The sequence below is a fragment of the Crinia signifera genome, chromosome 6 (genome assembly GCF_055691185.1).
Source record: "Crinia signifera chromosome 6, ASM5569118v1, whole genome shotgun sequence".
NCBI lineage: Eukaryota > Metazoa > Chordata > Amphibia > Anura > Myobatrachidae > Crinia > Crinia signifera.
In genome coordinates this window covers 130,587,293-130,610,974 of record NC_139222.1, presented here as the reverse complement: position 1 = coordinate 130,610,974, position 23,682 = coordinate 130,587,293, and the positions used below count along the sequence as shown (strand labels likewise).

General features: G+C 43.2%; 1 protein-coding gene across 1 annotated transcript; it reads left to right on the top strand.

Annotated features, from left to right (window-relative positions):
* The first annotated feature begins 8,964 nt into the window (after positions 1-8,964).
* On the top strand, positions 8,965-20,541 carry PGAP3 (post-GPI attachment to proteins phospholipase 3). Its single transcript, XM_083147197.1, has 8 exons — positions 8,965-9,197; positions 13,716-13,813; positions 15,605-15,757; positions 15,960-16,022; positions 16,135-16,196; positions 16,423-16,559; positions 16,660-16,864; positions 18,077-20,541. Exons 1-8 carry the CDS (start codon positions 9,032-9,034, stop codon positions 18,138-18,140), a joined length of 948 nt encoding a protein of 315 aa, XP_083003323.1. The 5' UTR covers positions 8,965-9,031; the 3' UTR covers positions 18,141-20,541.
* The last annotated feature ends 3,141 nt before the right edge of the window (positions 20,542-23,682 follow it).

Below are 23,682 nucleotides of genomic sequence, written 5' to 3'. Positions count from 1 at the left end.
GTATGCGATATCCGTCCCTTAGTGCATCCTATTAAATATGCGATTTCAAGGAAAAATGCGAGGTCGCCATTTTTTTTACTAATATTCGCCAAAAAACACAAATCTCATCCCATAGAATGTCACCCCTGGTCGTTTCGCACGTGCTTTTTTAAACACGCACTTAAACTCATTTTGTCTGTGATATATCTATATATATATATATATATAGATATATATATATCTATATATATATATATATAGTACAGCATATAGTACAGCAGGGGGGGGGGGGGGATAGCACTCCAGGTGACTTCTCAGCAAAAGGAAACACTCAGATCACGATGTGGTTACAATGTGTGTTTTTTTAGAGTACTTTGCAGTTTTATTATAACTAATAAAAGTGACATTTTATTACATTATTTAGGCCCCATACACTAGGGCGACTTGTCCTGAGGACAAGTCGCCCCCGACTTCCCCCTGAGCTTCTCCGGCAGCTCCCCGGGGGAGCTTGATAAGATTGGCACGATGTGCCATTTTTTACATGTGATAAATCGTCTAGATTTATCACATGTAAACCCGGGGAGCAGGGGGGGGGATGCAGAACAGGGCTGCTGGTGGTGGGCGCTGCTAAGGCAGCGTGCAGAGGACGCTGCGGGGGACAGTGACAGAGCCAGGCAGGGGGAGACGGGAGCTGTCAGTGCTGGAAAAAAAAGCCCATACAATGAATGGGCAGCCTGTGATTGGCTGAGCGCTCTCTCAGCCAATTGCTGACTGGCTGAGAGAGCGCTCAGCCAATCACAGGCTGCCCATTCATTGTATGGGCTTTTTTTTTCCAGCGCTGACAGCTTTTCCTGCCCGGCTCTGTTACTGCCAACTCTGTGTCCCCCCGCAGCGCCCCCCTGTCTTACTAGCAGCGCCCCCCCCCCCCCCGCTCAATGCTGAATTAGGCCCATAGACAACTATATCTTTATTCTATACTCTACAGCTGGATAAGGGTCTCATGGTGAAGGCTCCAGCTCTGGCGCAGACATATGACCAAGGGGGTGATGGAACATTTTAATGTTTCTTACGGTGTGAAGAAATGCACATGCATTTTCTCTGCTCCAAAAAATATTGAGATTTGTACCAATTCTGCATTGAAAAAGAACGATATATGTGTAATGGGAGGTAGTTTGTGGATTCTTGTTGTGCTTTGGTGGAGTAGCACATTTTTATGCAGATGTTAACTATAAAACAAGACTTTGAACACATAAAATTGTCACATGTAATAAAATCACCAATCTCTTATTACTTTAATCCTAAAACCAAACTAAGCCATACTTGACTATTCTCACGGATAGGCTGGGACAGGGCCGGATTATAATGGGGGCACAAGGGGACAGTGCCCCTGGGCCCCCCTCTAGCTAGGGGCCCCCTGTGGTTGGCATGTATTTAAAAAAAAAAAAAAAGTATTTATTTTTTTAGCTAAAGGTTTTGTGCATGGGAGTGGGGTAGTGCTGCAGCTTCACCTATCTGCCAATGTGACAATGATTAATGGTGCTGAGCATTGGGAGCCAAGTGTGCAGTGCATTACTGGGAGTTGACTAAGTCCCATGACACTTTGCACCAGAGGGCAGAGACTGAGACGTTTGTGCTGAGCTCTGATTGGTGGAGCTCATTACATGTTTCTCAGGCCCATGGATAACAGCAGCAGCAGCCTAGTCATGGGAGGGTTTTTAATCAGAGGCAGCACTGGGACTGTGAGGTCTCCTACAGAGTAAGGTGCAGAGGGACAAACACAGGCTTTTCATGTGGTATGTATGTATGTATGTATGTATGTATGTATGTATGTATGTATGTATGTGTGTGTGTGTGTGTGTGTGTGTATATATATATATATATATAAACCAAAGGGGGGTTGGCCGGCACTCCGCTAAAAACAAACAGGCTGGGTGCCTTCCCTGGAGAGAGCAGTACAATCCAATACAGCAGAAGCAGACAGGTGGGTGGCACTCCCAGAAATAAACGACTCAGAGGTCCAACGATTTACCAACGTTTCAAATGTATTATAACATTTTTCATCAAATGTTATAATACATTTGAAACGTTGGTAAATGGTTGGACCTCTGAGTCGTTTATTTCTGGGAGTGCCACCCACCTGTCTGCTTCTGCTATATATATATATATATATATCCCCTGAAGTTACCCATTGACCAAGTTTATACTGCCTTTACTCTGTGTTTTGACAGTGTAATATTCCCCCATGCAGTTTGCGGCCAGTAATGACAAGTGCAAGAAGGCTCCCCTGTCTAAAGTGCACCGGGCCCCCCGAAGGCTTAATCTGGCACTGGGCTGGGAGGCTGCCAAAAATCTGGTGGCTCTCACAACCCCCCAGAAGAGTGCGCAAGTCTCCCAGATGGCTAACATTTTGCATCCCCTACACCCTTACATAACTCCCTGCCGCCAGAAGGGGCCGATGAAGCAATCCGGTTTGCAGCTTGTGTGGTGCCATAGAACGCGCCTGTCACGATTTTCCTTCTTCCCCGGTGCTGTTCTGTGATGTCATGTGAACCCTTCCGTCTGGAGGTATGTCCTCATCTGTAAAGCTTCTAAGAAATGTAGGAAAAATACAATCTGATTTTATAATGTGGTGCCTTGGTATAAACAAACTGGTCTGGTACTGCTGCCATGATTCCAAACATAATAAATGGCTAATGTGTAACTACTAAACTATGTGTTAGTTACTCTATAACTGACGAGTTGCTACCCTGAAATAACCCATCGCCAATGTCTGTAAATTGATTTCTATCTGCTTGGGTTTTATTAAATTTAAAGTTGTTGTTTCTGGGTAAGCAAGTGTAGGTTAATTTGACACCTAAATTAAACCAAAGTGATCTTCAAATAAAAATGAATTTCAATGTAGACAAATAGGTCTGATGAACAGAACCCCGTGCAATACATATAAACTAAATGGGGTAGAGTTAGGTCAGTCGCTATGGGAGAAAGAATTAAGTATACAAATAGACAATAAACTTAGCTTTAGTACTCACTGAAGTAGCAGCAGCAAAAGCAAACAGGATTCTTGCTTGTATAAAAGAGGTATTGGGGAGACAGGGTGATATTACCTGTGTATAAAGCATTAGTAAGGCCCCCACCTGGAATTTAGTGTCCAGTTCTGGGCACCACACCTTAAAAAGATATTATGGAACTAGAGAGCATAGAGAGAAGGGCAACTGATTAAGGGTTTAGAGCAGTGGTAGGCAACTGGCGGACCGAGGTCCATCTCAGGACCGCAAAGGACAGAGATGCGGACCGCCTACACACTCCTGAAACTGCAGCGGTCCCAGGAATGCATTGCGGCGGGTGCTTGGGTGACATCACCATGCACCTGCGTGCCACTTGTAAAGAGCTCAGTCGGCTCCATGTGGTGAAGCAGATATTTGATTTTGTGTTTTGTGGACCTCTATCAAAATAATTAGAAATATTCGGACTCCGTTAAAAATTACTTGCCTACCCCTGGTTTAGAGGCATTGGACTATGACAGCAGTTCTCAAACTGTGGGTCCTGACCCCAAAAAGGTTTTCCGACCTCCTCAGCATGGGGTTACGACTCCATGTTGCTGACCATCAGACTAATGTGTTTGTTGAGGGGGGACAGGGGATAACTCATTAAGTAAACACCCTCTGCTTCCCTCTTCTATCCCCCTTTCCCATTCCCTCTTTACAGTGTCACAAAAGCGGTCACATCACTTCACTGACCAAACATGTTGCGGCCATTCTGTGGTAACTTGCTGGGGTCCTGTAATAATATTTATTGTCTGACGGGGTTGAAGAGCAAATAGTTTGAGAACCCCTGGACTATGAGAAACAGGCCGGGCTAGGAATGTTTACATTGGGAAAGAAGCACTTAAGTGGGGACATGATGAATATCTATAAATACAGCAAGGGCCTAGACAGAGAACTATCAGGTGCCCTGTTTACCATGAGGTCTATACACAGAACACGCAGGCACTCCCTAAGGCTGGAGGAAAGGAGATTTTACATGCAGTGAAGGAAAGGGTTATTTACAGTTAGGGCAGTTAATAGCTGTAATTATCTGCCAAAAAAAGGTTGTGATGGCTGATTCAATTAATATCTTTCAGAAAGGGTTGGACAAATTTTCAGCGGAGAAACACATCCGGTAATGTCATACTTGCCTACCCCCCTGCATTCTGCAAAAGACTCCCTGAAATAGCAGCAATCTCCCTCTCTCCCTCATTAGTCTAGCAATTTCCCTCATTTCACCTAGCCCACATTACACTGTTAAATTTTTTGGGAAAAAAGGAATGAGAGATACATTTACATTGAATCATCAGTGCCATTTCACAGCACTTTAGCAAGTATAGTAGCTCTTACTAACTGCTTTGGGGACCATCTACATTTGGATATGTCATTTTAAAAGATTCCTCTCAGATGTAGCAGTACACCCCCACACTTCTAGGTGCCACTTTTACAATCTCTTTTCACAATCTCTCCATATATGGAACTAGACATGCCCTTTAAGTGGAGCATGACACACCCCCTCACAGGGACTCTGTGCAAAATTCGGTACTTGTTTCCTAGCGATCGCATACCTTAACTTAAGGTATGCGATGGACGCGATTTCCGTGCTATTTTTTGCCTTTTCCCCGACAATTAAAAAATCGCGTCCGATGCGATGGACGCGATTTTACATAGGGAACAATGTTAAATGGGCCAATGGACCCGATTTTTCATTGTATACCCACCCTTATGGGTATTTTACATGTGAAATGCCCCCCCCCCCATTGTTAACGCCACCCCATGATGAACGCCAACCCGAAGCGCGGCGAGTGCAGCGAGGGGCGGCGGTACGCGTCCTCTGACCTTTTCATATGGGTTGGCGTTGATCGTGGGGTGGCGTTAACAATGGGGGGGATTTGACCCATCAGGGTGGCTATACAATGAAAATTGGGGTCTGGGGGGCATTTAACATTGGGCCCAATGTAAAATCGAGTCTCAGGGACCATTTTACATTGCTTCCAATTTAAAAATCGCATCGATCGCATCGCATGCGAGGGGCGCGATTTTTTTGGACCCGATGGATACAATCTTTATCGCAGGCGCCGTGCTAAGAAACAAGTACCCAAAATTCTACTACCAACTAAAATCTCCATGAAACTAGATTTCAAAAGTAGGCAAGTATGGGTATATGAGTAGGCAAGTATGAGTGTATATTTGTTAGTCCGCTGTCTTCTGGATCTGGAACACCAGTTGAAAGTGTTGACTGCACATTATCACCATCTGCATCCTTATTGTAGTCCAGACAGCAAAATTTGTGTTGGATATTAAATTTTATATATATATATATATATATATATATATATATATATATACAGTGTTCGCGAAAACCACCCAAAAAAGTGGGTCCCGGGGACCCTTCACTTCTAAAAATTGGGGTCCTACCGGACCTTTTCTGGGTCCCAACGGAATAAAGCCTCCTCTCCCCTTCTCCCCAGCATGGCTCATGTGGGACAGGGGGGAAGTATCAATTGGCACACTCGCATAAAGATACATATATACTGGAAACGATATAAACATGAAAACAGGGACACTGCGCGCCGTAGGCGCGCGGTAAAATTTTAGGGCATTTTTTTTGGGGGGGGGGGGAGTGGTGTGGTCACATAGTAGTACACATTACAGCACATACAGTAATGTCCAGTACACTTTACAGCACACACCGTAATGCCCAGTACACATTACAGCACACACCGTAATGCCCAGTACACATTACAGCACACACCGATATGCCCAGTACACATTACAGCACACACCGCAATGCCCAGTACACATTATAGCACACACCGCAATGCCCAGTACACATTATAGCACACACCGCAATGCCCAGTACACATTATAGCACACACCGCAATGCCCAGTACACATTATAGAACACACCGTTATGCCCAGTACACATTACAGCCCACACCGTTATGCCCAGTACACATTACTGCACTCACCGTTATGCCCAGTATACATTATAGTACACACCGTAATGCCCAGTACACATTACTGCACACACCGTTATGCCCAGTATACATTATAGTACACACCGTAATGCCCAGTACACATTACAGCGCACACCGTTATGCCCAGTACACACCATGCCACATACGCCAGCTGCCTCCTCTCGCTGTCCGCCTCCTCTCCCCCCCCCCAAATAAGTGTTTACAAAAGATAAAGTATTCAAACACAATTCACTACTGAATGGGTGTAACTATGGAGCAGGGTATTTGCATATAGGACAATTTGAATAAAATCATGTAATTTAGTGTTCATTCTAGCACGCGCTATCTTTGAAAACCCATGCAGTTCCTCTTCCCTGCCTGGGGTGTCGCTGTCTGCTGTAGTGCTTCTAGCACAGTGTGGTCTGTATATCAGCACTGATATGCAAACCAGACCTGTGCTAGGAGCACCACAGCAGACAGCGACACCCCAGGCAGGGAAGAGGAACTGCATGGGTTTTCAACAATAGCAGGTGCTAGAATGAACAGTGTGTAATTGAATTTGCAGGTAATGCTAAATTGAGTGTATGACATAACCCATCTGATTCCAGATTAATCTCTTGAACTAGGTATAGCACTGGGGCAAGTGCAAGCTAACATGTATAACTGTTATTTGCAGTGTTTATTTTAACATGCAGATTCATGAGCAGTGCAGCCATATGCCCCCTCCAGCAGTCTCATACCCTCCAACATTTGAAGGGTAAAAATCGGTACACATCCAGAAAGGGGAATGGCCACTGGAAAAGGGGGCGTGGCCACCCCTTTTTGAATGTGTACTCGGCATTTAAAATAAAATAAAAAGTGTAGCCATAGCCAACCTTCCTTTCTGCAGAGCTTCATGTGTCCCTCCAGGGTCATGTTGGGAGGTAAGTATTTATATTGTGTTTGGTCTATACACTGATAGCGCCGAAGTCAACACTGGGTGCAGGACAGTGTTGTCACCGGGGGCAGAGGCACGGTATCTGTGCGTCTATAGATCTATCACTATCTGCAGACACGGGGTAGGTATTATGACCTCCGCCGTCTCACCTTTTTCAGTACGCCAGCCATAGATAGATGTAAACTGTCTCGCAATGAATGCACTAGATCCGGCGTGCGGGCTGCTGTGCTGTCGCCAGGCTAAAGCAAACAATCGCCGAGCCACGTAGACGCTATCAGTACTGGGAGCGTCCTGCGTGTTAATGTCCCCCCACCACCACCACCCCCCATCTCTGCACACAGCCACTGCTGTATCTTACCGGGCCAGCGGTAAAGTATTTGGGTGCAGCGGGAGGACGTGCGGCGAGAAGTGCTCACAACATCCTACTCCTCCGCGCGATCTTCAGTCCACCCCGGCGCATAGCTGATGTGACGCGGCCAGCACGTTCTCATCTCTGCGGCCGCATCACAACAGGGGGGGAAATACATATCCCTCCGCCTCCCCGGCATTCTTATCTTTCCCCCTCCGCATGCTGATCCGGCCACAGCGCGTCCCAGGGGACGCAGCCATAAGCAGAAACTGAGTCCCTGGTGATCAAAAAGGGGTAAAATACTCGCTATAGCGAGTATTTGCGAACCCTGAAATATATATTCCTTTTCTGTGTATATGAAATAAAAGTATTTTTATGAAGATAAAAAGAGGAGAAAGATACCTTTGTATACTTCGCACAGCAAGAAACATCGTGAGTACGGGTGCGTTACCCAGTAGAAAGATACCTTGATACGCTTATTTGTACATTTCTAATAGTGAGTTGGGTACGCCTGATCATTACTTCAAGGAACGTTAAAGATTCCTATTAATGTTGCTTGAATTAGCAACTAGAATATAACCCACTGTATATATACTCTCATATTCTGCGATACATATTCACATATTCTGCGATACATCTAAGAGGAAAAGGAGGATTAAATTAAAGGAGAAAAAAACATCTATATAAGAAACAACATTCCCTACAGAAAAGTGATGCATTACGTACTCAGTCAGAGGTGAAGGTGAAGTGACTGCGTAATAGCTGCAGAACCTGTCACAATGTTTAACTTGCCGCAGACAGAGGAGGAGTCAGTGTTTTTTTTGTTAATTTGCTTTTCTCTTTCTTATTATTAACTAAAATCCAGTTACCAGTTAACACATGACGTCATTACTGTCTCAGATGTATATGGCAGGTGTGAATGTGTTCCTGAAACACCCCCACTACTCACGGCAGCCTGAATCATGGCGAGCGCAGCGAGCCCCGCGCCGTGACGCATTACGTGTCCTCCCGACCTTTTCATACCCCCACGTCTGTGTGGAGTTGGTTTTATAAAGTGTGGCGAGCGCAGCGAGCCACTGAGCCCGAAGCGTGGCGAGCAGACACGGATATAATCTTTAAAAACTTTATAAAATCAACTCCACGCCGATGTGGATAGTGGGGGTACAAAAATGTCAGGAGGACGTATATCGCGTGCGCTCGCAACGCTTCAGGCAGATGTGGACAGTGGAGGTTTCAAATGGAAGCATATGCCAGTATGTAACATGGAGCACTGGCAAATGCCTCCTTTATTGTGCATGAGGCGCACTTGCGTCCGCAACCCCTCTTTGTGCATGAAACGCACGCGCAACCGAACCCCTAACCCTGTTGGCAGGGTTACTGTACCCTGCCGCAATAGTTACTCAGACGCTCCTGCGTCTCAGACAGAGCCGGGCTGCCACGGAGTCACTACGCTAGGCAGCCGTTGGGCTGCCGCAGAGTCACTACGCTAGGCAGCCGTTGGGCTATGCTGAAAACGTAGCATAGCCGTGCGCCCGCGCCGTGCTATTACACAAGTACCCTGTAAATATTTTTAAACGCCTATGATGTACTTTAGTTTACAAGCAGTATTCCTTCATCTGGTAGCAGGTCAGCACTTAGTAGAAACACGGTTAATGAACCTGTAGGGCTGTTGCCAGTGTTTCCCGGCACCTTTCTGCAAGACTCTGTTTCCAAGGGGACGTTATTGACAACTGGACCAAATTCGGAAGTTGTTTCAAAAGACGGATGTACCGGTTCTCCGGTTATGGCCCCGCTGCTTTTATTGCTTCTGGCCGGGGTGGCCCTCGCCTCCCGAGGGGACAGGGAGCCCGTGTACCGGGAGTGTGTGACTACGTGTGAGCAGAGGAATTGTACCGGCCCCGGCCTGCGGGACTTCCGGGCTGAGCAGCCCCTGTACATGAGACTCACTGGTGAGAGCCGGGAACTCTAGTGACATCTCCAGGTGGGGAGTGGGCTCCGTGACTGCTGCTGACCGTCTCTGAGGGATTGTTGAAGTGTCAAGGTTGAACTTGGAGCAATTATAGCTCCAGGAGGTCAGAGGTGCCCAATGAGTCAGTCAGGGTTTATTTACTAACAGTGCATATACTGCAGGGGACAATTGTGCACTTACTCAAAACATCAAATTAAATTATTTTTTGTTGTTGTGTCTTGTCGAGTACAAACATTATTATAATTATTTAATAATTTTAAAAAAATGAGATCATAACTAATGCTAATTTGAAGATGTAATAAGAACTGTAAAAAATCAAGTTAATTTTAGGGTGATGTACAACCTCCAAATATACAGGGAATGGTTAAATATGCCACCTTCGTTTTTGTTATTAAATCTCATCCTGAAATCAAATATCATTGTTGTAGTAAACACACTGCATTTTCTCATACACCCCCCCCCCCCCCCCCAACTTTACTTATAATACGGAGAGACAGTCCTGCTAATTGTGTAAAGCAGAATCACTGAATAGATGCTGCTCACATGGGTATGGCAACTAGCAGTGCAGGGAGGGGAGCCGGGCATGCCCCCAAAATAATGAAAATGGGGGATGTGGCATGAGGCTCTGCCCACCCTACCATGCCCCACCTTCAAGCATACAACCGTTGGGAGGTATGTATTCGGAGGTATCTACTTATCATGAACTCCCATCCTATACACACATGCCGGTGGGGAGACCTAGATGAGAGGTGCCTTGATTTGCATCATCTTGGCCCTACTCCTGCTGAACAATCAGAGCTGACCGTAACCAATTTTGTGCCCTAGGAAAGATTTTGGCTTGTGTATCCTAGTGCTGCTGCTATTCCTCTTACTGTAATCTACACTGAAAGCTAAAAATCTTTCCTAATTAAACCAACATGACCCTCTCCAGAAGGGACACATTGCACTGTTTCTGGACTTTCCTCTTCATTTATGATTGGCATCACCTGTGTTCAGACACCATTCTAATTACTTAACCTGTTCAAAACAGGTGATAGCAATCATACATTCAGAGGGAAGTCCAGAAACAGAGCATTGTGTCCCTCCCGGAGAGGGTCGTGTTGGGAGGTATGAGGGTGGCACACTTGCACACACCCGTAAAAGGGGCATTACGTTACATAAAGTGAACATTGCTTTGTTGCAAGGAGTGTATGGGCTGTAAAACTCACACATTGGCCCCCACAGTAATAAACACATTGCTACCACAGGAACAAATTCTAACACATTGTGGGGGCAATCTCCCTAGTACACATGACATTGCTGTCACAGGAATGGATGAAGTCGAACAGGATCAAACACGTTGGATCTTCCAAGTCTGATCCTTTTACTTCCTTTTAAAAGGATAAGAAACTTTGGGGGTGATTCAGGTTCACTTGCAAAGCACATTTGCATACCCTCCAACATGACTCATTGCATTCGGTAGACAATGCTCTGTTCCAGGACTTCCCTCTTAATATATGAGTGCGGTCTCCTGAATTGAAACACTCCTCTCGCCAATTACCTAGTTCCACACAGGTGATGACAATCATACATTAAGAGGGAAGTCCAGGAACAGAGCAATGTATACCGAATGTAATGGGTCATGGTGGAGGGTATGCATTTGGTTTGCTAATGGACAAAACCATGTGCCTGCAGTGGTGGGGCAGATGTAACATGTGCAGAGAGAGTTAGATTTGGGTGAGTTCTTTTGTTTCTGAGCAGGGTAAATTCTGACTGAGCACTGTAAATATAGATATCCATTTGAAGTACAAACCCCACCCAAATCAAACTCTTTCTGCACATGTTTCATCTGCCCCACCTGAAGTTCACATGGTTTTGTCCATTAGCAAACCAAATTTCCTTTGTGACTGAACCTGAATCAGGCCCTTTATATGTGCTATTGTACTTATATATGTTTTATTGTATTGAAGAAATTGATACGATCTAGTTTTACTTTTTAATTCTTAACTGCCATTTTTCAGTTGAACACCTGTGGTCGCTCTGTTCCCTTATTCCTTTACTCTTTGTTTTTAAAGTGAAACCTCCTCCGGCATTATGATTTGATTGTCCTAGGGCCCTAAATGTTTGGCTAGGTTGCCTATGCCTAGGACCAGCTCAGTGAACAATGCCACTGATGGCAGGATGGTGCAGTATGTGGTAACGATGATGTAATTCACTGTGAGCCCCAAACTCCGATTTTAAAGAAAGAAGGAAGAGGATTGATTAGGCTTAGTCAAGTGGTACATTGATGCTCCTTCTTTGTATTTTCCAAGGGACTATCTCAGTCTTCCCAGCTCCTTCGATCAAGAGCTGTAATTAGTTGTATCCCTGAAGACCATGTCAGTTTGACCCCCAAAAACCATATGCTTAATCAAAAATAGGTACAATTGTATAAACATCCACCTGTTGCTTGCACAAAGTTGGAGGTAGAATACTGTAGTAGCTACTCTTCTTCACTATACCTCCACTTAAATTCAGAACAAAATAAGCCCTGCCTTGGGCTCAAACTCCACTTTGATCTGCTGGGGCTGTACTCCCATGCAGCCACAAATATCTGATCCTTGTGAGGTCTGGGCATCATGGCTGGATCAGCAAAGTTGTTATGGGGAATTAATGTCATGGTCTCACCTCTACCTAGGTGCAAGGGATATTGTTTATGTTGATCGTATATAACATATACAGTAAATTTATACATTTTCTGCATCCATAAAGATCCTGTCAACTTGGCCTCCCAATCCATTTGCTTTAATAGAAATAAATGCATAGCCCCAACAATATGTACTTTCATAAATGAGACTTTATGGGGAAAACCAATGGAAACGTTCTGGGTTTCACTCCCAAGAGTTATTCAGTATAACTTTTCCTGTGCGACAAGCCCTGGGTTAACCTGCGCTAACCCATTTATTCTGCATAAAATGTGCAGTCAATAGGTTTCTCCATGTGTTACACCTCAGGGACTTCCTTTTATCTCAGACTTTTCCTCCCAGCTCCTGAAACTGCAAAAAAAAAAAAAAAATCCACCTCTTCGTCTTAACATCCGGGTATACTGCTCATACTGAATCAGCTGGTGCAGGTTATTAGCAGCAGCACTAATTTAATTCCACACCTATGAAATGTATGTTTGTCTGTTACCAAAATGGAGAGTCAGCAGTGATGTTCCAGGGAGTATTTCCCCCACTATCCTTACCCTAATCCCTGCCAATAACCCTTTTTTTTTTTAAATGTGACATTTTTAGGTGCATATTCAATTGTTACCGCCAATCCCCACACCCTGTTGGCGATATTCAATTGTTTCTGCTGGTGGGTGCTATATCATAATTTCAGCTCGCTACCCCCGTGGGTGATGAGCTGAAATGCGTGAGAAGTCACTTGTTGTAGTGCTCAAATGAGACTTTTTGTGTCGCGCCCATTAGTTTGGTCAGGTTCAGCCAATATGCACGGCAAAACCCAACCATAATAAGCACGAGAAAAACTATCATTTGAATATTGCCGCTGAATCTCCTTTCACTTTAGATGAAATATCAGACGCTATTAAACATTTGACTACGCCCCTTAGTGTGTTGACATGATGTCTGTTTAACATATTGGACCATGTTTATATTCTGTAATCAGTTTGATCAGTTTTTCCCAAGTGCAGTTACTTTGTTTATATTTTGTGTTAATTTCAAATCTGAAGTAAAGATAATGGGCCTGATTCAGAGGTCAGTGCAGAAATAGCTATTTGGTGATTTCTATGCATGCGCACACTCTGAAACTGCGATCATAGCCTATTGCGGCTTCAAAGCAGATAGGGGTTACAAGTTGGGCGCAAAGGTTTCTGGGAGTGGTCTGGACAACGCAGGTGTGTCCGCACCCCCTTATAGTGATGGCGCGGCTATGTAACGTCACATTCAGCCACTGCAACCTGGATTATGGCCAGCCTGGCTTGGCTTCGCAGCTGGTGGGCTGCCAGACATGTTGAGCGCTTTGCTGTGGAGTGAAGCACTCACACTTTAGCGATGTTCCTGTAAATGTTTGCAGGCACATAGCAGGTAGGGACCCAGTGTTTCTGAGACAAGGTGGTCCATTGAGCAACATTTCTAAGAGGGCTAATTGAGTGCAGCGTGTGACCTCTATGGAACTAGCACAGGTACCTTAAATGACAATTATGAAACTGTAGGGCTGATGTATTAAGCCTGGTAAAGTGATAAAGTGGAATGTGATAGCACACCAGCCATTAAACTCCTAACTGACATTTTTCAAACACAGCTGATTGGCTGGTATGTTATCAACTTCCACTTCATCACCATTTTTATCACTTTAACAGGCTTCATACATCCGGCCCTGTGTAACTAAAGAAAAGTGAATAATGCATGGCCGGTTTTATTGGGAATCTAGATTCAGTAGATCGTTACCAATATTACTGTAATGTGCTTACATCGCCTATTGTGTATATATAAATAAAAATATATAATTAACATTATTCATTTTTATCTCTCAGGGTGGACATGTTTGGATGACTGTAGGTACCAGTGCATGTGGGACACCGTGTCTCTGTATATTAAGGAAGGATATGCTGTCCCTCAGTTCCATGGCAAGGTATGCCCGTATTCAATAAAGTCACTCTGCTTATTTATATACAATTTCATATATGTTTGGGAATAGTATATGCTTAGGGAAGCACATTTTTATGTATAGTTATAAGTGAGCTTTTTACTGTGCATGCAGAGAAAAGAATAGGTTTGTTCAGAGAGTTGCAGTGAATATGTGTGTGTGTATATGTATATATATATATATATATATATATATATATATATATATACATATATATATATATATATATATATATATATATATATATATATATATATATATGGGGTATACAGTCAAACACAATACAGTACAGTGTGTAATCATAAAACCAGTGTGCTTTATTGAAGTTTCAAGAGTCACATCTGGAAATAGTATCCTTTTCGGAATATCAATAACCCGACGCGTTTCGTCTTAAAAAAGACTTCATCAGGGGTTTAAACAAGATATGATTTCAAACGTCTATACTGGCGTGTTATTCCTTCAATGATTTTCTGGCTGTAGTAACCTTCCCCTCAGTGGGGCAAACTCCAAATATCAAAATATACTGTCAAACGCATATACTGGCGTTTTGTTCATTCGATGGAAAAAGCTGTAATTATCTTTCCCTCAATAGGGCAAACTCCTTAATATCAAATATTCCCCAAATGGGGTCACAAGGTGCGTGATATGTCCACAGCCTTCTTCAGGCAACTTTTTGGGGTACAGGTGTATGAAGTTTTTTGGATTATTGAGGGGACTGTCCCATTAAGAGGGGTTGTTGGCAGAGTCTGCGCAATGTGGTTGGCCTGATTGTACTGATCAGGTCCACAGTATCTAATGATCCACTGTAGAATTGATATAGTGCATACAGATGTCAGCAATAAATGGTTCGATTTCACAGCTCTGATCTCAGTGGGATAAACTGGCCAGCACTGTCTGCAGGGAAGGGAAGTGCAGAAACAATATATTTTTTTCTTCCCCTCCCCGGCGCTGTCAGCAGTGCTCATCTGCTGGTATAACCAACAGATGAACAGCTTTCCCGACGATGATTCTACTTCATCCATCTACCATTAAGAACAAACAACCTTAATTAAATTCAACTTTTCTGTTTTCTCCTAAAATACTGCTCAGTTAATGTTCCATGTCTTAAGTTAATCATGAGCATGATGGAGACATCAGGACTATACTACAGTATATGATTCAATTATCTATGTTTTATTATATTGCTCTAAGTGCCCTTAAAAATGCTCTCTTCTGTATAATCTGTCCTGAGGGTGAGCCCCGTCTCCAGTTATATGTAACAAAAAGCACATGAAGAAAAATGTTCTTATGGCTTTCCTCTAAATCCGGCATCCCCACCCTTACCCGCAACCCTCCGAGCCCTGATTGCCTTGAATATTCTCTTCTCTATATCTTCAACCACATTTTATATTCCTCTCCTGCATAGATCTCATCTTGCCTTGTATTCCCTAATTAAGCATATTGCTGCTTCTATCATGCCAAATGCTCCCGATCAGCTCATCCTGTCAGAAGATGCAACATTTAGCTAAATTATGGATGCATTAAAACATTACCCTTCTTGCTAAGCATCATTACACACATCTTGTATTTTAGGATTAGTAGAGTGTGCACGCAGCCAGCATTAATTAGAATGCTACAAGTTCAATAGGAACTATTGAGTAACTGCAGTAATATTTAAGTCTCCTAAAGGCTCGCCGGTGGCATTGAATAACCCACATATGACATTAAAAAAAACATAATTTTTGCAGTATATTTATTTGTTTTTAATTTCCTACATCTTTCCTTTGACTTGTCTAGTGGCCATTCTCCCGGTTCCTGTTCTTCCAGGAGCCAGCCTCTGCCATTGCCTCCTTCCTCAATGGTCTTGTCAACCTCATGATGCTTCAACGTTACCGCTCTTCTGTTCCTGCCTCCTGCCCAATGTACCACACCTGCCTCACCTTTGCCATGGTATGTACAACTTGTGTTATAAAATAATTAAACTATCGCCTACAAAATTCATGGGCCAAGGAAAATCTTGTTGCTCTCCTACAGGTCTCCATAAATCAGAAAATAAATAAGTCAGGCTTGGTTTTACCTGTATAGTTTATGATACCAGCTGCATGGCAATATTAATGCTTTGTATGTATACAAATGTATTAATGTCTTTCAGGTCTCCATAAATGCTTGGTTCTGGTCCATGATATTCCACACTAGAGACACAGCAATTACAGAGGTAAACAATGGAAGAACGTGGGATTTATCCTGTAAGGAATGTGCTCATGCATGTGTGCATAGTGTCCGTCTGTCAGTCTACTCTCTGCCACATTCACTGTCTGTCCCTGCAGAAAATGGACTACTTCTGTGCCTCGGCAGTCATTCTGTACTCCATCTACCTGTGCTGTATGAGGTAAGTTCCAAGTAAGGTCCCTGTACACTATTAGTACTTGGCTTTCTTCATTTGCTTTCCTCGCTTACAGTCTTCCTCTGCTTTCCTCTTAAATCTTCTTACTAGATCTTTCCTGTTCCAATTTGTGGATGCTTCTCCTTATTCCAATATTAATACCATTATAACCATAGATGTATACAAATGCACCAATGTTAATATTAATATTCTTTTACATGTCTCCTGGCAGGACTCTAGGTCTTCGTTATCCTTCATATGCCAATGCTTTTGGTGTTGTCCTGATTGTTTTGTTTGCATGCCATGTGTCTTACCTGTCTCTCGGGCGCTTTGACTACAGCTACAATATGTTAGCGAATGCCAGCTTTGGTGAGTTGAGATTTCAATTATCTGCTTAATTTGCCCATGTGTATTCTTCAGTCATTTGTCGGTGACCGTGACTTTTTTTATGTTTTATGTCCTTGACTAGGCATGGTTAACCTGGTGTGGTGGCTGGCGTGGTGCGTTAAGAGGCACTCTCACCAGCCTTATCTGTGGAAGTGTGTGCTGGTCGTGGTCCTGCTGCAGAGCCTGGCACTGTTAGAATTGCTGGATTTCCCACCTGTAATGTGGGTACTAGATGCCCATGCACTTTGGCACTTCAGCACCATTCCTCTAAATGTTCTTTTCTACAGGTAAGTGTCTCTGGCAGTATGTGTCTGTATGTAATTTGCAGCGTCCTCTGAGCAAGATAAGCATCTACCAGACTCTGTGCCCGCATGAGTAAGCCAGTAGGTACAATTACTATCAAGTTAAAGAATTTGCCTATTTACGTTCCTTGCTTGACTGAATATTTTTGTAGATTTAATTTAGTTGTAAGTGACCACAACACAAATAGATGTGTAGAAGGTCCCTTTCAATCAAGCACTACCTTTATAATATTTTCTTTTAATTTTGTAAACACTTTAAAGCTTTCGCTTCATGTGGGTTCTAACTGTAATTTTTAGTCCATGAGCAACCTGAAGCGTCAGATGTTTGCAGAATGCAGGTGAAATCCCGTCTGTAGCTCTTGTGCCTTTTAGGCATGTGTTCTGGCTGGGAAAGCAAACTCCATCAGTCAGCGTTAGCCTGGCTGAGGATACCGAAGTGTAAACTTACCATTGACTTATTAGTGATAATGCATCTACTTTAATGCATAGCAAAAAGTGGCAGGTGATCATGCCAGAGTGAGAGAGGCCGCAGAGATCACTACTGCAGCTTTACTATTTCTCAGTGTACAGTGCCCATCATGATTAGCTTTACCCAAATATCTATAGTTTGGATCAGCTCTTTACACATACTATTATGTTGTTGGCATTGTTACAGCTGGTTCTTCTATGAGGGGTCCGGACTGACATGCATTAGTTTGACTATTATTGGACAATAAGTGTTAGGTCAACATGGACAATAGATTGACATAAGCAAAAGGTCAACATGGTAATGGTTGACACGTGACAAGGTCGACACAAGTTTTCCTTTTCTTATCTATTTTTGCTTTTTCATACCATCCACGTGGCGTATGATTTGGGAATGGTAAAGTGTGCGTACACTAAGTCAGTGTCCAGGTACTTAAATGCACAAGTTGCACCCCCAAAATAACTTGTTTGTTATTTGTACCTTGAACATATACAGGATTTCTTAAAACTGGGTAATCCTTTTTAAGTATTAATTAAACATGATGCATTTTGGGATTTTCAGCTGTTATGACTCCCACATCTCTAGTTTGCTGTATGCACATTTCATCAGGAGGTGGGGGAATATCCCCTCTTGCGAAATAATGCTCTGCATCCTTGTCCTGTGTTTTTCTATTTACTACATAATGTCACTTTCAACATACTTACAATGCTGCTATCTTTCTCTCACAATAGTTTTCTGAAGGATGACAGCTTGTACCTGCTCAAAGTGAACTCTGATATACTAAAATTGGACTAGTCCTAAAGAGATTCATTCCCGTGGCTGGATCCAGTACTGACACTCACTGAATTGGGACTATAGATTGCCATGCTTGACTTATTCCCTCTTCCAAAATGGGGGTCTATGAAGTGCCTTATTGTCATTGTGACCGTATGCAGGGAAGACTTCCTGAGTGCGTTACACATTGTAAATGAAAATGTTATCCTTTGTCTGTGCAATAGTTACCCTGCTGCTGTCATTGGAATTCTATTATACACTGCTGTGCCCATTGGTTACCAAACCAGTCTTAAAGGATCTCCAGATGGCCAAATATATGCTCTGCTAAGTGATGCACGCAGAGCTTTTCATGGACTCCTTTTGCCTATAAAAAGGGTTCTCCAATATTGCCAAATTCTAGTTGAATAGGCAACGGTGTGTCTCTGTGTACTTTATGCTCTATGTAATATAAATATATATAAAAATATAATATAATAATCCAATTTTCTTATCATATACGATGCAGTATGAGACCTACATTGAAATCAGATTGTCTGATTGACCAGTACCGTGTTTGCGTGACCAATTTACACATTTAGATGAAAGTCTGGGAACAAGTTAATAGTAAATGGGAATACTTTAGACGTATTAACGCTTTGAAGTTGTGTATCTAACTCTGTACAGTCAAGCACGAGCCTCTATGAGTGTGCAGGCCCAATGGTTTGTTGCGTCCAGTACTCACACTGATGTTTTCTGTGCAGAAATCAGTGCAGTCCTGTAATATCATCAGGACAGGCCTCTAGTAAGAGGGAAGCTATAGGAGGCCTGGATCAGGCTTTGCCTGTCAGGCAACAATAATGGATCCATAACAGATGTATTGAATAAAAATTAGCATCAGATTATACATTGGGGGTATAAAGGTGCCCATACACTGTACAATTATTGTATGCAATTTGGACTATATTGCATCGCATACATTTTGCAATGCAATGAGATACAATCTAGTACAAAAAGTATATGCAGCACTGCTTTTTTGAGCTGTGCGATGGGATGTGTGACAGGAGCGCGCATCTCAATGCATCCGGCAATTGTTCCGTGTATGGGCACCTTTAGTGCTTGTGATAGGAGAGAGATTTGCACTGAGAGTTCTTTTGAATCTTTAAGGTATCTCCTGTTAAATAGAGTGAAATATACTTGTTATGTAGGTTTATGGACACGTGTGTTTGCAGACAGGAGTGTGTCTACGTACACTGCTGATTTTTTTTTTTCTATGTAATCTGCCTATACAGCTATTTGAAGTTATTAGTACCCTATAGATTTTCTATTTACAGTAGGCTGAAAAGTCCAAAGATTTCAAATACAGGAACTAATGGAGGCATGCTCTGCACTCTGCTATCCCGGTAATGTTCTATGACTTGCTGTGACACAAGTGTTCATGCTGATATAGTCTGTACTATAGTAGCAGCAGCAGCTTATTAGCACAAGAAATATGCTGGGTCATTTGGGGGTAATGTCTTCAATTTCTGAAATTGGTTACCTCTTATTGCATAAATTTACCCTCCTTAATCCCTATTCTGCATAGCCTGATTGTGAGCCTTTTTAAAGGACCCACTGTTTGGAGAATAATTTGATATTTTTTTCTAGACATAAACTAGTTTGTCTATGTGTGTTCTATATCATTTCTGTATATAGGGATATATTTTGTACACAATACATTCCTGTCTGTGTATTCATCCTCTACATTTTGCACAGTTCATGGATTCGTACTACATTCCATGTGCTAGAAAACTGTTTGCACTCAAAGTGTTCTTCTGACAGCAGGTTAGACTGGGATTTCCAGCTACAAGTTAGCTGTGTGACTTTGTGTCCGCATTGTTGAGGGTTCTACTACCAGAGAGAAAAATGGCCTTAGGCAGTGATTCCCATGCTAACACAAATCACCCCACCATAGAGTATCAGCATATTTATCATAGCACCCTGAGGTCAAAATGTTTCTAATGATAAGAAAATCAGTAAAAAAGATCAAATTAAGTGAATTGTGCTTACCTGTTATCCATGGGTTTAGTTATGTTGTGATAGACAGGGTTACACTTTTGTTTGTCTATATTTTTATGTTGTGTGCCACCAGCACAGTTTTGCCTTTCACATTGACCATATGTAACTTAATATGAAATATGTCCCTTGGTTACTAACCCATGGCATCCCTGTAGCCGATGCCACAGTACCCAGTTTGGGAAGTACTGCCCTAAGGGAAAATATATTATTGGGATCTGTTGGTTATAAATTGCTTTCTATTATGTAAATATTTTTGTATGTTCCAGATTTCAGTCTGTGCTGTAGAGGGGTTGGGAGTTGCATGTGTGCCTTATTGTTTGCCAATCATTGCTCATGCTGCTGTGCAATATATAACTGCCTACTGTGATTAAAACAAACTGTGTATCAATATATGTCTCTTCTTTAATAAAGGGACTGACCTTTCAAAAAAAAATGTAGCTAGCACAGTTTAAAGTACACAATGGGTATTATTGAATTGTTTTTCACCAGCATTTCCGCTCGCTATCCCTGAAGGTGGTTATCTGAATTGGGCAAATGCGTGGCTAAACCTTGCAAACAAAAATTGGTTTGGGAAATACTACCGCACCTCAAGAATGCAGCACAGAAAATACAATTACCAAGCCCAAAAATACAGACAATAGACAGAGATGGGCATGTTCAACGGCGCTGTCTTATTCTAACAACCAATATGGAATTCAAGTTCGTAAAAGTAGGTAAAAAACACACACAGGATGCAGTCAAACTCCTTCCTCCATTATGTGAAGGTCCAGATTTAATGACCAGATGGTACAACTGACCTTGATACAAGGCCCTATAGGCACATAAAAGTATTTTTTTCTTTCTTTCCTCGTTTTTCATATATTCATTCTCCATATGATCAAGATCTCACCTGCAGGCGCTGCCCTATGTTTACCAAAAGGTTTCTTTTAGGGGTCCTCTTAGTTGGATGAAAGGATCCAGGTAACTCCAGAGAATATTTGAAAACACTTTGGCCCTTATTCTGCTCTAAGCGGTAACGGCCGCATGCGGCCGTTCCGCCGATGTTTTCGCTCTGCGCATGTGCAGAGGGCACTCTGCGCATGTGCAGGCGAAATCGCCGCACAATTTTTTTTAACGCCGCAAAGGGGGTGGATAGGGGCGTGAGGGGCTACTTAGCCTCATTTCCCTATGCATACGCCCCGCGTTTCATGGGCGTTCCCATGCAAACGCGGGGCGTACGCATGGTAATGAGGCTGTGACGCATGTGTTGGGGGCGGGCATCTGACATCGCCGGATGTCAGCTGCCCGCCCCCATACATGCTTTTACACGGACAAGTGTCCGTGAGGTCTATGGGTGCGGGCGCTGGTGGAGCGTGCGGCCCTGCCTTCGATGGTCGGTGACCATCGAATGCAGGGGGCTGCTCCAAGATGGTGGAGGCGTATCCCCCGCCATTTTCATGCGGACCGCCACATGTCCGCGTACGGACGGCCGTGGCGATCCGTATTGAAGGCGGGGATTCGCCTGCACGGTCGGAGCCGCATATGCAGCTCCGGCCGCACCAACCAGAATAAGGGCCTTTATTCCAAAAAACACCACACAGATAAAAGGATAAAAAGTAAAGATACCTTTATGTGCCTATAGGGCCTTGTATCAAGGTCAGTTGTACCATCTGGTCATCTGGACCTTCGCATAATGGAGGAAGGAGTTTGATGACTGCGTCCTGTGTTGTTTTTTTTTACCTACTTTTATGAACTTGAATTCCATATTGGTTGTTAGAATAAGACAGCACCGTTGAACATACCCATCTCTGTCTATTGTCTGTATTTTTGGGATTGGTAATCCCTCATAGTATTTTCTGTACTGCAGTCTTGAGGCGCGGTAGTATTTCTAAACCCAATTTTTGTTTGCATTGTTTACCAAATTGGAAATTACCAGCGACTCTAGTTATGTATGCTCATAAGGGATGCAGAAATGCGTTCATTAATGATATTTTTGGTGAAGAAAGAGATAATGCATAGTTGATGATGACTTGGAAAGTGCTATGCACTGCTAAAGGAAGGATGCCTCTGGTGGGAAATTACATCTTTGGAAAAATATAGAGCAGAAAAAATTATCCCCAGAGGTCTTAGAATTGAAAAGGTTCCCTCCTTTGACAGTGATTCAGAAGAATTTAAGACACAATGGTATGAAATTTTGGACTCTTGTTCAGATAGATTAATGGAGTTAATTATAAAATACAAAAGTTGCGAATTACGCAAAAATGAGGAAAATATTATGGTGTACAAAACTCTGGCTGATCCTTATTCAGATTCGAAAGAATGTAAAGAAATAGAAGATAAAATAGCAGCTAGAGTGGAACAAATTAAAAAGAACTTAGAAACAAAAAAGGTAGAAAATATTGGAGGGATATAGATGATTATAAAAATGGAATCCAACATAAAGATAAAAAATTTAATACCCTTCAGAAGTTCCCCTATAGAAAAAACTATACAAAACCGGAGACTAATATCTCCAGGCATTTTAAACCCAGAGTCAGACATGATCGTTACCAACCCACATTGGGAGAAATAAGGAGGGAGAAAGTGCTTAGGGGTTTGGAGGAAAAACATGATAACCCCCAACCTGTACTAGCAGAAAGAAGTAAAGACAACGCATTAACATACTCTAAGAGAAGTACACCATATCATCTATATATAGTACAGAGGAACCACAAAACCACCCTCAGATAGGGATTAATAAGGTACTTGTGTATTATCACGGCGCCCGATTTCATCTAAATCGCATCCGATATCGCATCCGATTTATCAGCCAATTTTTGCAGATTTTTTGCCGATTTGATCTGCGATGCGATTTTGCGTCCGATTTTCGGCCGATTTCTTTGCCGATTTTCGGCCATTTCCTGATGATTTGCATGTTATTCCATCCTTGCACACCCCCAGGTACTATGCGATGGTATGCGATGTGATTTTCGGGAAAATGCCCCTGATTGTACAATTAAATATCGCATAGCAACGCATGCCAGCAAGTGGCAAGCGATGCGATGTGATTTGCAATGTTAAATGCACCCCCACTATCAACGCCAACCCGAAGCGTGGCGAGCGCAGCGAGCTCGCGAGGGGCGGCGGTATGCGTCCTCCGACCTTTTCATACCCCCACTATCCACGTCGGCATGGAGTTGATTTTAGATAGTGTGGCGATCGCAGCGAGCCACCGAGCCCGAAGCGTGGCGAGCGCACGCGGTTTACTTTACATGTATTCCGTGTCCCCTCTTGGGGCTCGCCACGCTTCGGGCTCGGTGGCTCGCTGCGCTCGCCACACTAACTAAAATCAACTCCACGCCGACGTGGATAGTGGGGGTATGAATAGGTCGGAGGACGCGTACGCCCCCCCCCCCCACGGGCTCGCCACGCTTCGGGTTGGCGTTGATAGTGGGGGTGGCGTTAACAATGGCGGTGCATTTAACATTGTAAGCACCCATCAGGGTGATTGTACAATTACAAATCGAATCGCTTCACATGCATCGCATGGCATGAATCACATGCCACTATA

Coding starts and splice junctions, on each gene's coding strand:
- PGAP3 (XM_083147197.1), top strand. CDS start 9,032: ATGGCCCCGCTGCTTTTATTGCTTCTGGCCGGGGTGGCCCTCGCCTCC. Junction 16,023..16,134: donor GAGACACAGCAATTACAGAG/GTAAACAATGGA, acceptor CTGTCCCTGCAG/AAAATGGACTACTTCTGTGC. Junction 16,197..16,422: donor ATCTACCTGTGCTGTATGAG/GTAAGTTCCAAG, acceptor GTCTCCTGGCAG/GACTCTAGGTCTTCGTTATC.